The sequence below is a fragment of the Calonectris borealis genome, unplaced genomic scaffold (genome assembly GCF_964195595.1).
Source record: "Calonectris borealis unplaced genomic scaffold, bCalBor7.hap1.2 HAP1_SCAFFOLD_35, whole genome shotgun sequence".
In the NCBI taxonomy this organism is placed as follows: Eukaryota; Metazoa; Chordata; class Aves; order Procellariiformes; family Procellariidae; genus Calonectris; species Calonectris borealis.
In genome coordinates, this window is record NW_027441451.1 from 2,078,188 (window position 1) to 2,093,665 (window position 15,478).

The following is a 15,478-nucleotide window of genomic DNA, read 5'->3' on the forward strand; positions in this document are numbered from 1 at the left end:
TGAGCTTGTGCAGCCTGTGGTTCCCTGGGTTGCACTTCTGGCCACTTTCAAAGATAAGTGCAACTCTTGCTTGTCCTCACTCACAAGAGACCTCTACCAATCCAATGACCTTTCAAAAGGGATATTCCAAAGAAATATTGATCTTGCCCCGTAACTTCATTACCACTATTCTTCCTGTTATACGGTGTATTCAGTTTCTTTAATCTTTCATATAATTTCACCTGTCCTGATATAATGACCCTTTCTGATGTCACCTTTGCCCATGCAGACTCTCTAGACAAAGGCCCATTCCATTAGTCTCTAATTTTCTCTGGACGTTATTCTTTGTTCATTCAGATAACTCTCACCTACTCAGTTGCTGCTTTGAGCTTCAGGGAGTTAAAAGCTTGCCCGTTTTTAGTAGTTTCATCATCTCTTTAGCCAATTCTTTAATTATGGTTATATCTATCTTTTTTGTGTCTATCTCAAACATTTCTCATAAGATTATCCCTTGTAGAAAGGCAACCTCATTAGAGACAGCTTGTACTTAGCATATGGTTGAGGAGTGTGTTCTATTGTTTATGAAACTTTATCATGCTTTGCTTTTCTTTGTTTGCAAATAGAAAATATTCTTATGTGGCCTGTGTGCAGCCAGTTCTCTGAGGAGAGCAGGTGGGAGTTGGTGCCATGGAGCTGTAACACCCATCTGCAGAGATCAGTGGAGAAGTCTGATGCAAGGAAGAGTGATGTAAGTCCCAGGTGGCCAATGAGAGAAATGGTGAGGTTTGGGAGGTGAGGAGCAAAGTTCTCCATACAGAGTCAGACCTCAAGGGACTGCTTCTCCTGCCTGCCCAGACCTCCGGAGGAGACACCCTGGATCACTATCACTTGGAGAAGGCTTCCATCACCTCTTCTCTAAACTGAAGAGTAATAAAATAGAAACTTTAAATTAAAAAATATATTTATTAGGTGCACTTTGAAATCTTCCTCTTTAACTACACTATGAAATGACTCCAATTACCTGTACAAGCTTGGAAGACCTAAAGAAAACTACAGGAAGAGAAAGAGCTCCTTAAGGCTTTCTTTATTTTAATGAGACCCATGGTGTATTTGGTGCTGAGTCCTTGAAGCACCCATGATGAGAGGAGAAAGAACAAACCTCTCAAGAAGTCAAAGTCAGAAGCAAAACTCAAAGTACCTTGAAGTATTAATGGGTCCCACTGAGGGCCATTACTGACAAAACCTCCCCATGGCCTCGTTAGAGCAGATCATTGGAGGCCATGCTTGCAGGTAGGCAAAGGCACTGTGCAGGTGGCTGTAATGCTGAGAAAACCCTTGGTTTATTTGAAGAAGCAGAAAGGCCAAGCCCTCACCCCCAGGCCCTGGGAAGGCAGATCCGGTCCCTCATGCGTGGCTCAGGGCTCTTCTTGGGGGCAGTTGGATGTGAGGGTGAGCAATGCCAAGGGTAGGAAAATTCTATGGTACCTCCTGGCCTCCAAAAGAAGGGGCAAGGAGGAAATGAAGTCCAGAGCCTCAAAAGAAAGTTCCTCCCTGTAGGCCTTGGTGGCAGAGGCAACTGCCTTAGCCAAGGGGACACAGACCTCGCTTTTGATGGGCCTGTCAGCCCTGCTAGAGGTCTAGGCCATCTCTGCTGCAGGCTGTCCTACACTGTCCCATGCCTGCACCTCTTGCCCTCCAGGCTGTAGACACCCATCTTGCTTTCCCACCTAGCTCTCTCCCCAGCATTTCTAGACCTTCACTCATGTCTCTCCACCCTCACTGGCTTTTCCTTGAAACACAAAGCCATGGGCTGATCCAGACTCCCTCTGGGTGACCTCTTACAACCACAAGGCTACCCTTTGAGTGAGAGTTCTTTTTCCTCCCCTCCAATCTGAACCTTCCAAGCTGCGCTTTGTCGAGGTTTCCTTCTCTTCCCACTACCAAGGTTGCCTTCCCTTTGCACTGCCAAGAAAAGCTCCATCATCTCGGAAACCACCCTTGAAGTAGTTGCAGGCCACTACTAGAGAGCCCTGAGCCTCTACTTCACCAGGCTAAAGAACCCCAGGTCTCTCAGCCTCTCCACAGAGGCCCCAAACCACATCCTGGCAGATGTTCTCTGCGGCCACTCCAATTCGTCCCTATTCCTCCAGACCAGGGAGGCCCTGGTTTTCCATTTCTTCTATCTAAGAAAAAATTCAATTCAATTCAATTCAATTCAATTCAATTCAATTCAATTCAATTCTATTCTATTCTATTCTATTCCATTCCATTCCATTCCATTCCATTTTCCTCTCTCCCAGAAGATATGGGAAGGCTGTCATTAGGTGTCCCCAAAGCCTTCTCCTCTCCTGCCTTTGCACCTTTGCAGCAAAGGCAGACAACAGCACCCTGGCCTGCATTAGGCAGAGCACTGCCAGCAGGTGGGTGGAGGTGATCCTTCCTCTCCACTCAGCCCTGCTACAAGTTGTCTTGCTGACTTCCCTCAAGGGTTTCTACATCCCCACCTCACTCCCACTGCAGCCAAAGCTGCCCTCCACATCTTCCACCAACTTCTTGTGAGAAACAAGTCCAGGAGAGCATCCCCCCATGTCAGATCAGGGATCACCTTCCACCTTCCCTCTGACTGAGGCCTTCTAGCAGAGGTCCACGGCCTTCAAAGTCCCCAGTGACTACCAAGTCCTTTGTGTCCCTTCCTCCAGCTTCTAAAGCAGACCTCATCCTCTTCCTAATCTTCCTCAGGCGGTTCGGTGATACCGACCATAAGAGCATTGTACATGGAGGAGTTAGTGATCCCCCTAACAGTAAACCTGAAAAGACCCTGGCCTGCATGTGCCGCGCTGTGCTGGGCTCCACGTACAGCTTGGTCTTCAGGCTGTGCTGTGCTGAGCATATCCCTGGGTCACAGGAGAAACTTGACTGCAACAGAGGAATCTGCAGGAAGCTCCACCTGGTACTGGTGATGAGGCCAACTGCATGTCCTTACCTTTACCAAACACTGCAGCAACAAATTTGCATGTGAACATCACTGCTTAGGGCAGGAGAAAGGACGACTAGAGTTTGTTTTCCTGTTTGTCGCAAATGAGAGGTTTTGCGGCCACTTGAAGAATCACTGGCAAAGATATCAGCAAAAGAGATTTTAACAGAAATTTAGAAAAGCGCGACTTAACAGAATTCGATGGCAAGGTTCACTCTATTACTTATTACATGGATTAAGCATACACAGGGAAAATCCTGTCAGAATTGAGTTGGAGTGATTTATAGAAAGACCGAGGAAAAAAAGGGTAAGGAGACCCTCCCGTTGAGTCACGAGGTTCAGAGAAGACCCGGCTGGATCCAATCTTAGTCTCAGACTTGGACAACGGTTTGTGTCTCATACAAAAGCGATAAGGAGATCCTCCCGTTGAGTCACGAGGTTCAGAGTAGACCCCCTTGCTTTCTAAACTCCTTCTCAGAGAGGAGTCTAGGTGCGGCTGGACCTACCCCTAGTCTCAGACTTGGTCAACGGTTTATGCCTAAGGGGTTATATGTGTTTAGAGCAATTTGAAGTTCATTTACAGTTTTAAGGTAGATCAGAAGGTTTTGACAGCACTGAATCATTGACTAATTTAACAGTTACAAAGTGAGGTAATCACTACTTCTGCTAAAGTGACTTGATTACAGATTATGCTTATTACTGGTTATCTAAATCAATACACACAAACACACACACAGAGAAAAGCTCTAGATCAATTCACATAGAAGGGCCCAAAACTGAATAAATTTATAAAGGTCTAAACCTAGATAAAGGTACCTGTTAAACATTCCCCTCGAGTCAGTGAAATACTCATGTTAAATGTCTTGGCATTTCTCAACGGATGAAGGGTTGAGCCCCGAGGACTGTCTCGGCCGAGGAGTGTTTCAGCCCAGGTCCCGGTGGTCCTCCGAATATCACAAACTCGAGAGTTTGCAAAACCTGCGAGGCGTCCAACTCGGAGGGAGACTCTGGGCGCAGCCTGCTGCGGTCCTGGAGAGCTCAAAGGGTCTCACTTAGGACCACTGTTTATAGGTTTGCACGGCTTTAGTCATCCGTGAAAGTTCTCAGGATTTCGGCAACAATGATGCCGTTCCACTTGAGTTAAGACTCAGATAGGGGCATCAGGGAATGACGAATTGTCCCCAGTTTTGACCCCCACCTTGCTTAGGTAACAGGAGTTCTGGTACGGTCAGGGCCGTTCCACCACTTCAGCCATGCAAGAGTTCTGGGAACAGTCAAGAGATGCTTCACCGCCCAACTCATTACACAAAGGCCAAAGTTTATCGGGAGTTCCTGAGGTACAGAGTGACCCAGGGAAAAAAAGGTGTGGGGGGAGGAATGCACCACCACAGACTGGCAACATGAGGGTGAATTATTTATAGCCCAGTGGGCCCATGACATCTCAGGCCATCAAGAAAGAGACACAACATATAGATGGGCTCGTGATCGAGGGGTGGACTTGACCATGGACACTATTGCACAGGTTATTCATGAATGTGAAACATGCGCTGCAATCAAGCAAGCCAAGCGAGTAAAGCCTCTCTGGTATGGAGGACGATGTCTGAAATATAAATCTGGGGAGGCCTGGCAGATTGATTATATCACGCTCCCACAAACCTCCCAAGGCTACAGTAGAGCGATTTATGTTTGATGATGCTTTAGTCCTTAAAAAGAGAAGCACACAATATTTGAACTTTTTGAAAAATCATGCTTGGTAGCAAAATTAACCTGAATTAAATCGGACGTATTAGGACAAAATTCAGCTGTGTATGGACTGGCGAACCAGTGATGATGCCCTCTCATTTCCTCCTGCTCACCAATAGCTACAACACCGCTGTGTTATCAACACTGGTTTGGTCCTAAATCCACAGCACAGCACCACACGGCTGCTATGGAGAAAATTACCTCCAGCCCAGCCAGAGCCAGGACAACAGGGGAGGCTCTTGTTTTGGGAGGGTGTGAGGGGGAAAATAGTGAAGAACTGTAGAGTGGGGAAAAGGGAAGCAGAAAATGAAAGGTGAGGAAAAGGATGTCATCAGGGCTGTGTGGGGTTCCTGTGATGCAGCCCTGCACCCAGTGTGAATTATCTCCACACTCAGAGGGAACTCGAGTGCTTTCCGTAATGTTGACGACATGAAGGGGAAGGAGTGAAACTTTCATTCAGTCTGGAAGTGACCTTGCAAGATGTCTATAGACCAACATTCTACTCAAAGCAAGATCACACCAGATTGCTTAAGGCTTTATCCCTGTGGGTCTTTGAAACTTAGAATCATAGAATCATACAGGTTGGAAAAGACCTTAAGATCATCGAGTCCAACCGTCAACCCAACACACCATGTCCACTACACCATGTCCCTAAGGGCCTCATCTACACGTCTTTTAAATACCTCCAGGGATGGTGACTCCACCACTTCCCTGGGCAGCCTGTTCCAAGGCCTGACCACTCTTTCAGTAAAGAAATTTCTCCTAATGTCCAATCTAAACCTCCCTTGGTGCAACTTGAGGCCATTTCCTCTCGTCCTATCACTGTTACTTGGCAGAAGAGACCAACACCCACCTCGCTACAACCTCCTTTCAGGTAGTTGTAGAGCGCGATGAGGTCTCCCCTCAGCCTCCTCTTCTCCAGGCTAAACAACTCCAGTTCCCTCAGCCGTTCCTCATAAGGCTTGTGCTCCAGGCCCTTCACCAGCTTCGTTGCCCTCCTCTGGACACGCTCCAGCACCTCCATGTCCTTCTTGTAGTGAGGGGCCCAAATCTGAACACAGTATTCGAGGTGCGGCCTCACCAGTGCCGAGTACAGGGGCACGATCACCTCCCTACTCCTGCTGGCCGCACTATTCCTAATACAGGCCAGGATGCCGTTGGCCTTCTTGGCCACCTGAGCACACTGCCGGCTCATGTTCAGCCAGCTGTCAATCAGCACCCCCAGGTCCTTTTCCTTCGGGCAGCTTTCCAGCCACTCTTCCCCAAGCCTGTAGCGTTGCCTGGGGTTGTTGTGGCCCAAGTGCAGGACCCGGCACTTGGCCTTGTTGAACCTCATACAGTTGGCCTCGGCTCATCGATCCAGCCTGTCCAGGTCCCTCTGCAGAGCCTTCCCACCCTCCAGCAGATCAACACTCCCGCCCAACTTGGTGTCGTCTGCAAACTTACTGAGGGAGCACTCGATCCCCTCGTCCAGATCGTTGATAAAGATATTGAACAGGACCGGCCCCAGTACTGAGCCCTGGGGAACACCGCTCGTGACCGGCCGCCAACTAGATTTAACTCCGTTGACCACAACTCTCTGGGCTCGGCCGTCCAGCCAGTTTTTTACCCAGCGAAGAGTGCACCTGTCTAGGCCGTGAGCCGCCAGCTTCTCTAGGAGAATGCTGTGGGAGACAGTGTCAAAGGCCTTACTGAAGTCCAAGTAGACCACATCCACTGCCTTTCCCTCATCCACTAGGCGGGTCACCTGGTCATAGAAGGAGATCAGGTTGGTCAAACAGGACCTGCCTTCCATGAACCCGTGCTGGCTGCGCCTGATCCCCTGGTTGTCCCGGACATGGCTCGTGAGCACCCTCAAAACCAACCGCTCCATGATCTTCCCCAGCACCGAGGTCAGGCTGACCGGCCTGTAGTTCCCCGGATGCTCCTTCCGGCCCTTCTTATAGATCGGCGTCACATTGGCGAGCCTTCAGTCGTCCGGGACTTCCCCAGTTAACCAGGACTGCTGGTAAATGATGGAGAGCGGCTCGGCAAGCTCCTCCGCCAGCTCCCAGAGGAGGATTGTCCTGGGAATATGGCAGGAAGAAAGGCCCTTCTTGTACAAACAGGGATGATAGAGACATTTCCATCCTGTGTGCACGGCTCAGCCTGGCAGAAGGGGAATGCCCACTGCTGAGGGGAATGTGCTCAGTAGTCCCCAATGAGCTGACCTTGATCTCTTTTCTTCCTTCACTGCCCACGCTTGGATGGACCTCAGGCAAACATCCATGAGCCTGGGGAATGCCAAACCTCCTGGCCTGATGTCCCATCACATCTTGGTTGTTTCAGGAGCATTAGCAGGGCTTTGGAAGGAGCTGGACAGTTTGTGGAGAACTCACAGCCGTTGCAGAACCTCAGAAAACCACAGCTTTATTTTTGACGAACTAGTCAATGAGGACAGAAAGTCATCAGTAAAGCTTGGGACATGATGGGGTGAGAGTGAGGTGGGGAATCAGGGCTGGTGGTTAAAATCTGCAGAGAAAGAGGTACAGGCACAGAACAGTGTAGGACAGCCTGTGGAGGGGATGGCCCCTTTGTGGGGGCTGGGACCCCCCAACGGAACTGAAATCCTTGTCCTTTCGACTATGGTTGCTGTCTCTTCCACTGTAGCCCCTGAGAGGACACCAGTTCCTTACAGCCCCAGCACTTCCTTGCCTCCTCACCCACCCTCCACACAGCCTGGGAGGAGTCCTACTGCAGCCCTGCACTCGGCATCGCACCCCCCACATCTCCCTGCTCCCTGGAAGAGCCCTGAGCATCGCAGGAGGGAACGGATCCCCATTCCTAGGGCATGGGGGTCAGCGCTTGAGCATCTGCTTGATGAAACACATCAAGGCCTTTCACAGTTGCCTGCACATCTGATCTTCAACCTGTAAGCAGTGCCTCTGCGTTCCTGCTTCACTGGCCCCCAGAGACAGTCGCCTTGTCATCTCATTCCCTTCATGATCTCTTCAGTGATGGCCCTCAGGGGGACTAAATAACACCTGCAGAAACTTGGAGACGTGCTGCTGGCTTTTCCTTCTCCAGAGGCCAGTTCAGTCTTCTTTCAGTATCTGCAGTTCGGGACCTTGGCACCAGAGGGCTCATTAACATGCAAAATGTCAAGTCTCTGCGCATAACTTTCCTTCATTCCTCTGTTCTTATGTGGTTAATGTGAGAGGTTTCAGGAGTGTAGTCAAAGTGAAAAGTTTTCAATACTAAATATCAGTAAGAAACCATTTCTTCTTTTTCCCCTTCTTCTTTTTCTGCTTACACATTCAGTGGTACCAGAAAACTCCAACTGATATTGATCCTCAGCATCTCCTAACGGAGGCTGAAGATGTAGGGAAGTCAAGGCCCTGTATGTCAGACTGGCAGTCTTTGTCCCTACCTCCAACCCCACCATTTCTCCCATCAGTCCCCTGGGACTTACAGCACCTTTGTGCAAACCTGAGCTTTCTCCACTACAGTCCGTAGCTGCGTGTTTCAGCCCATTGGCACCAACGCCCACCCGCTTTGCTTGGAGAACGAGCTGCACGCAGACACAGAAGGATGTTTCTTAGTTCCAGCAAACAAAACCAAATGAAGGCATGGTTCAATAAAAAATAAACCACACTCCTCTGCTGTATATTAAGTCCACCTTACCTCCTCTGAAGTCCACTTTCCACAGTGCATGGCCTTAGACCAACAGAAAACACGTTTGTGTCAAGCACAGATCCCAAGAACCCCCAAAGCGCTCCCTGCCCCAGACTCTGTTTCTCCATACTCACTCAGAGCGAGTCACACGCTGAAGTCATGAGCTCCCTTAATGCACAGAGGGAAGCAAAGAGACAAAGTGCATGGAATGCTCTCTTTTGAATAGCCAAATCTGCACTAGTCCCAACATAGCGGGGTTACAGGAGCATCTTCAAGTAGACTCTGCAGCACCTAGGCCCACTCATTTCTCATTCTCCTCCAGTGCTGGACACCTTGGGGGTATTGTCCAGGCTTCCCTTCCTACTCAAGGGAGAGAAAGGAGTTGTCTCAACTGAGATGCTTTGGCCTACCCTGCCTGTCCACAGCTCCTGCTCCAGAAAGGCTCCTGTCAGCCTTGGGTAACATTTCCCAGTACCATGTGGGGTCTTCAGCTACCCCTGGGAATCTCAGAGGCAGTGGCCACCTCGGTGTGGGCAAGTGCATCAACCCCTGAAGGAAGATGTTAGGCAGAAGTTGAAACATATGCAGAAACGACCTCGGCGTAATAAGTGTTTAAGAAGGCTTCATCTTGACAGCTTTGACACTGGTCTGTAAATTCTCATTATTTTTTCACAGGCCACGGACATGGACCAGCAAGGCTGATGACACTTTCTCTCCCTCGATGTAAATACAGATTTCTACATCCGGTCCCTTTTCACTGGTAACATTTGAGTTTGCTCAAGCAGCTACTGATTTGATTCCTGTCCACTGAAGGCTGTTTTCCTCTGGAGTCCTGCCTTGAGGCGCAAAGGCCTGGGAGACCTTGCTGGTGATAAAAGCACATCAAATATTTCAGATCTATCCATGCCTACTCTTACTAGATTTAGGAGTGATCCCATATTATCTTTGCTGCTTCTTGAACTGTCCCTGAAGTAGTAACAGCTCATTATGGTGCCCTTGAATTTACATCCAAGTTTCAACTGAGTTTTCATAGAGACCATTTCTGTGCTTGGAAGATGCTGTCCTTGAAGACCAGCTGCACTGAGCTCTGCTGCCCTTCAATGCTGCTGACCACGAGACCGCACCAGAACACCCCAGAAGAGGCCAAAGTCTGCTCCTCTGATGTCTGGCATCTACAGCCTTCAATTCTCCTTCCTGGCTTCCCTTGGGAGCTGGGACCCCACTGTTTCAGTGTCAGGACAACCAAGGCTTACACTGACCTTCAGTTCACTGGCCAGCTCTCACCTGCTTGCAAGTGTCAGATCCAGGTTTGCATTACATTTGCTGGCCCATCTGGCTCCAGCTCGTCCTGGCTGTGCCCCTGGCTGAGGCCATCAGTGCACATTTGGGCTGTAGCACTGCAGGTGCAGCCCCAGGCCAAGCTCTCACTTGTCTTAGGCAAACCTGGGACCAAGTGTCCCAGCCCCCGGGTGTGCAAAGGCTTTGCTTCACAGCAGAGACATGCCAGAGTGGAGAGCAGGTGGAAACAGAAAGCTGAACCTGGGTGCCAAGAGAGTGAGCAAACCCTGCTGTCCCCAAGGGCAGAGAGGACCAGGGCTGGGAAGGCAGCCCTGGCAAGACATGGGTTTGCTGTCGGTGGGGTCTCTGCTGTCCCCGAGGGCCTTTGGTGGAGGTGAAGCTGATCTCCAGGAATGACAAGGTGCTCCTGACAGGCCCACTGTGACAACTGTTGGTCTGGTCCTTGACTGTGTTCTCCAGGGGAGGAGTGAAGGTTGGTGGAGAGAAAAACCAGAAGTCTGAAGGTGTAGGCACACGCGTGGTGGCCCTGGTGTGATGGGCTTCCTATTCATGGAGTGCCCTACCTCTACTGGAGAGAGAAGGCACGGACCTTGCCACGCTGCAGGGGTGGCAATCAGTTTCTGGCCCAAAGGCCCTGGATCTGTCGCAATGCTGTCTGGGTGTCTGTCACACCCTCGCTCTGCATGCGGATGGCTTTCCTGTGTAGGACCATCGCTGTCCCTGCCAACTGCATGTCGCTGTGTGTGAGAGCCTTGGCACCTCACCTACCATGACAGACCTGTAACTGGCCTTACATGGAATAACTGCCCTGAAGTGGATTGGGCAATGCGAGAATGTTCAGGACACCACCGCCATTAGAGTCAATGGAGATCTAGTCAACCTGGCGGATGGGAAAGACAGAGAGGAACTGAGCTCTCCCTGTGGTACATGACTCCATCAGATGAATCCCTGCGTAGGCTGCCCAGAACATAAAGAAGAGAGACAGGCTCCATCATCCTAAATGTGGGCATCTGATGCCATTTCCACTGGCCAAAGAGATTCACCTCCAGCCTCCAAGAAGATGCCCCCAGATGCTGCCCTGTCTCTCAGCATTGCTCCACTAGAGCTTGCAGCTAGCTCCAGGTATCTTGGACCACCTCTGGCACTGCAAATGTCCCCAGGTCTTTGCATGTGACCACGTCAGCCCTGGCCTCCATCTCCATTAATTAGCAGGGAGCTGAGAGAAGGAGCTGACATGCAGGTGTCTGCTGTGTGCACACCTGAGCTGAGGCCAGAGGAATCCCACCTCCTGTGGGCTTGTGCTGTGCGTGGGGGGCAGCTGAGCCCACTTCTAGCCCCAGGGCCACAAGCATGGAATGGGGGCTGAATCCCTTCCCTGGGCAGTGCTAAATGAGATCCTTCCCTGTCCCTGTCTGGGTGTCCTGTCTACAGATGGGCCAATGAAAAGGTGATTCCTGGAGGTGACTCTTCTTCAGATGGGAGAAATGCCCCTGCTGGAAAGAAGTGTCTCTCCCAGCTGAGGGAGGGACCATCAGTGATGGCTTCAGGCTGTTCCCAGCAGGTTCCCTGGAGTCCCAGGGACACGTGGAGGGAGCCCCGAGGGGGCAGAGCAAGTGGTGCCTTGGGCTGGTCCTCTGCTGCTGAGCTGGGCTGGGCTCCTGGGATGGAGGGAGCTCATGGCAAGCGGGCAGCGCTGCAGAGAGACAGCTCTGCCCAGGAGCAGGGCTGGGGGCACTGCCTGCAGGCACCGAGGGGAGAGGAGCGAGGCTGAGAGAGGTTAGAGGCAGTCTGGGCTGGGAGGATGCTGAGAACGAACGGGAGGAGAAACCTTCACAGCCCTTGACACGGTAAGTCTCCGGGTGCAGGGCAAAGAAGCTGCAGTGCCTGGAGAGGTCTCCAAAAGCTGGCACATGCCACAGCCTATGGGACATTTCCGGAGGTCTCTCCCACCTTCTCTGGTGTGGAGGAGGAGGACATGGTGCAGAGCAGGGCTTCCCTGCTGCACGGTCAGAGGGACAGGGCATGAGGGCTGCCTTCTGCTGGGGGGGACTGCAGGGGTGTGCAGGCAGGGGTGCCCAGGGCTGTCCTTGCGAGCAGGGTCCCTGCACCCCAGGGGCTGTGTGCTGGGGCAGGGACTCTGCCGCCTGCCAGGGTCAGCACTCAGCCTGCCCGGGGAGCTCCCCACGGCGCTGTGGGGAGAAGCTGTGGGTGGAAGGAGCGAGCCCCAGCAGGGCAGGGTCCTTCTGCTGTCGAGAGGGTGCTGCCGGGGTCAGGGCTATGCACACCTCCAGATCAACACGAGGAAACTTCCAAGGGGATGTTTCAAGGGGAAGGTGATGGCAGGGTTTACTATAAAGATAAGGAGATTTCACGAGTCTGTGGTTTCAGTTTCCTACCCTGAGGGCAGGGGACAGAAGAGGAGCAGTGTGGGAGTGAAAGAGAAATAGAGAAGGACCTGTCAAGTTTGAACAAGCTATTGAGACTTCTGAACTGTATCTCTGAGTGGTCAGTAGGTCTGCTAATAGCCTCTAAAGTGTCTTCAGCTACTCCTCTGCCTATGGACAGCACCAGCATCACCTTTGTTGGACCCATCAGGTTGTTCTGACCTTTTGAACCTCCAAACAGGACCTGTGCCCAGGTAGTGCCCTGCAAACAGGCAGGTTTCTGTAGGTGATTGCACAGAGATTACAATGGGGTTAGTGAGCAGGGAAAAGACATGGGACAGGAAAACACCTCCCAGGAGGAAAACCTCCAGGCAGAAGGGATATGATGAGGGAATGAGAGGAAACCAAAACCAGAAATATTGTGGGAGGGAGGATTCGGAAATCTCCTTATCATCCCCTCCAATGCAAACCCCTTCCTCTGAGCAAGCCCCTTGCCTCCTCTCCCACCCAGCATAGCCCCTGTCCTCAGGGCACTGGGGTCCAAGGCAGGAACCACCTCCTCTGCAGCCAGAGCTCCAGCAGAGCTGTGGGGCAGCTCTCCAGCCACGTGCCCAGTTCCCTCTGCAGAGCACAGGGGCTGAGAGCAGCTGCCCGGCAATGGAGGTGTCTGGGAGGTGGCTGCAGAGCTGGGTGCGGGGAACGCTGTCCTGAGTGCCCGGCTGCCTCTGCCCTGGCCTCGCTCAGCCAGACCCTCACCGTCTTCTTCCTTGTTTCTGCACTGCCCTGTGTTACTGTTCTCTTGTTCTTGCTGTCAGGCTCTCTGGGGATGGGAGTTTCAGCTGCAGGGTCACACGCTGATCTTGTGGGTCCTCCCACGCAGGTGTGTCCATGGGAAGAGGTGTCCCAGCTTTCCTCTCCCCTGTGCGGTTGTGGGCAATGCTGTCAGTGGGGATGGGGAATGAGCTGATTTTCCCTTACAGAGATGCCATCATTAGGACAGGTGGCTATCTCCCCAGAGTGGCCTTCCAAGCTGTCAGCTGCCCGGCAGGATGCAAACCTGCCCCGTAGCAGCTTTGTGTTATCTGAAAGCCCCATGGAGATGGCAAAGACTCTAGGACTGAGGAAATGCTCTTGGGTTGGTGAAATGAGCCACGAGTGTCCTGGGCTAGAAGTGGGGTGCTGAGACCTTGAGAAAGGGTGAGACATTTTGTGGTCTGTAGTGGATCCTTCTGCTCTCAGCAGAGTCTGGCTGCTTTTCAGGGTAACATGGGAGTGTAATCGCCCTCCATCTCGGAAAAGTGCAAGCACAGGGAAACTGGGAACCAGGTGGAGGGACAGACCAGCTCCCCTCACTCCGCACTAAGCCACAGGCAATCCTCTTGCCTTATAGGACTCATTGTGTTCTCCCTGAGTGTAACAAAAATGCTGGAGGTTTCTGACATCCAGAAAACTCCCCAGGGGAGATGGAGGGGGAGCTGTAAAAAAATACAGAACTCTCAAATTGCCTTTACCATGCCGGTTTCTTAGCACTGGGAGTGCAGATGCTGACAGGCCCTTCTGTGTTAGGAGCAGTTTCATTTGACAAAGTCAAACACTTGTCCCATGAATCCATTGCTGCAAAGCAGGGCTGATTTATCAAGAGCCCATGGGCAGAGGCCCTGATCTTCATGACACGCTTGGCCAGCACCAACAAGGGTTCCAGCCACAGACCTGAAGGAAGGTCTCCTAGAAAAAGAAAAGGGTCTCTGTGTGTGAGAGGGCGAGGGTCTATGGGAATGGCTTTGATATTACTCAGAGTAGTCTCCCGTAACTTGTCACTACCTTTTTCTCCTACGACAGTGCCCAATGCCCAGAGGAAGAAAATGTCCAACGGCAGCTCCATCACCCACTTCCTCCTCCTGGCCTTCGCAGACACGCGGGAGCTGCAGCTCTTGCACTTCTGGCTCTTCCTGGGCATCTACCTGGCTGCCCTCCTGGGCAACGGCCTCATCATCACCGCCATAGCCTGCGACCACCGCCTGCACACCCCCATGTACTTCTTCCTCCTCAACCTCTCCCTCCTCGACCTGGGCTCCATCTCCACCACTGTTCCCAAAGCCATGGCCAATTCCCTCTGGGACACCAGGGACATCTCCTACGCAGGATGTGCTGCACAGCTCTTTTTCTTTCTCTTTTTTATCTCAGCAGAATTGTACCTTCTCACTGTCATGGCCTACGACCGCTACGTTGCCATCTGCAAACCCCTGCACTACGGGACCCTGCTGGGCAGCAGAGCTTGTGTCCACATGGCAGCAGCTGCCTGGGCCAGTGGGTTTCTCTATGCTCTCCTGCACACGGCCAATACATTGTCACTACCCCTCTGCCACGGCAATGCTGTGGACCAGTTCTTCTGTGAAATCCCCCAGATCCTCAAGCTCTCCTGCTCACACTCCTACCTCAGGGAGGTTGGGCTTCTCGTGGTTAGTGCCTGTTTAGGATTTGGGTGTTTTGTTTTCATTGTGGTGTCCTACGTGGAGATCTTCAGGGCCGTGCTGAGGATCCCCTCTGAGCAGGGACGGCACAAAGCCTTTTCCACGTGCCTCCCTCACCTGGCCATGGTCTCCCTCTTTGTCAGCACTGGCATGTCTGCCTACCTGAAGCCCCCCTCCATCTCGTCCCCATCCCTGGATCTAGTGGTGGCAGTGCTGTACTCAGTGGTGCCTCCAGCAGTGAACCCCCTCGTCTACAGCATGAGAAAACAGAAGCTCAAGGATGGTATTAGGAAAGTGAGGTCAGGGATGTTTCTCAACAGTGATAAACTTCCTATCTCTCTCCACAAATGACTCCTATGGTTTCCCATTGCAGACCTGTACTTTCTTTATCATAATGGTTAATATTATTTCCCTTGTTATTTCTGGTTATTATGTTCCTACATAAATTTCTGTATTCATCTCACTTCTCCAGAGGAATGAACCTGCTCTGTCTCACATTGAAACTCTATAAAAGTGTCTCTACCACTGGGTCAGAGTTGACTCTCTCATAGCATCTCTGTTATGAAATGGCATCTCCCCAGTGCAGTTCCTCAAGATTGGGCTGTCCTTCCTGAGCTGATGTCAACAACAGGACCAAGGAATTTCACTCCAAGAGGACCTGTTGCTCCTTGGATTTCAGAAAGAAAAGCTCATGGTCATGTTGGTAGCTGTTAGAGACCAAGGGTTGCGTTTCTGACCTACCCGTTGGTGTGTGGTTACAGTGGAGATGGTGAATTGTCACTGTGGTACATACCCAGGGCTGTCCCACATGGGACAGGGCAGAGGACATCCTCCAGGAGAGGAGCGTGGAGTTGCCTGGGGAGCCTGGGGGATCTCCAGAGACAGCATGTGCCTGGGGTGGGCACTGACTGGAGCCCCACAAAACAAGAGATTGCGCAAGGTGGCATCACTCAAACAGAAAGTGCTAAATCCAT

At 51.6% G+C, this 15,478-nt stretch overlaps 1 protein-coding gene across 1 annotated transcript; it reads left to right on the forward strand.

Annotated features, from left to right (window-relative positions):
* The first annotated feature begins 13,808 nt into the window (after nt 1–13,808).
* LOC142076147 (olfactory receptor 14C36-like) lies at nt 13,809–14,855 on the forward strand. Its single transcript, XM_075138526.1, has one exon. The coding sequence runs from the start codon at nt 13,809–13,811 to the stop codon at nt 14,853–14,855; it is 1,047 nt and encodes a 348-aa protein (XP_074994627.1).
* Nucleotides 14,856–15,478: the final 623 nt, after the last annotated feature.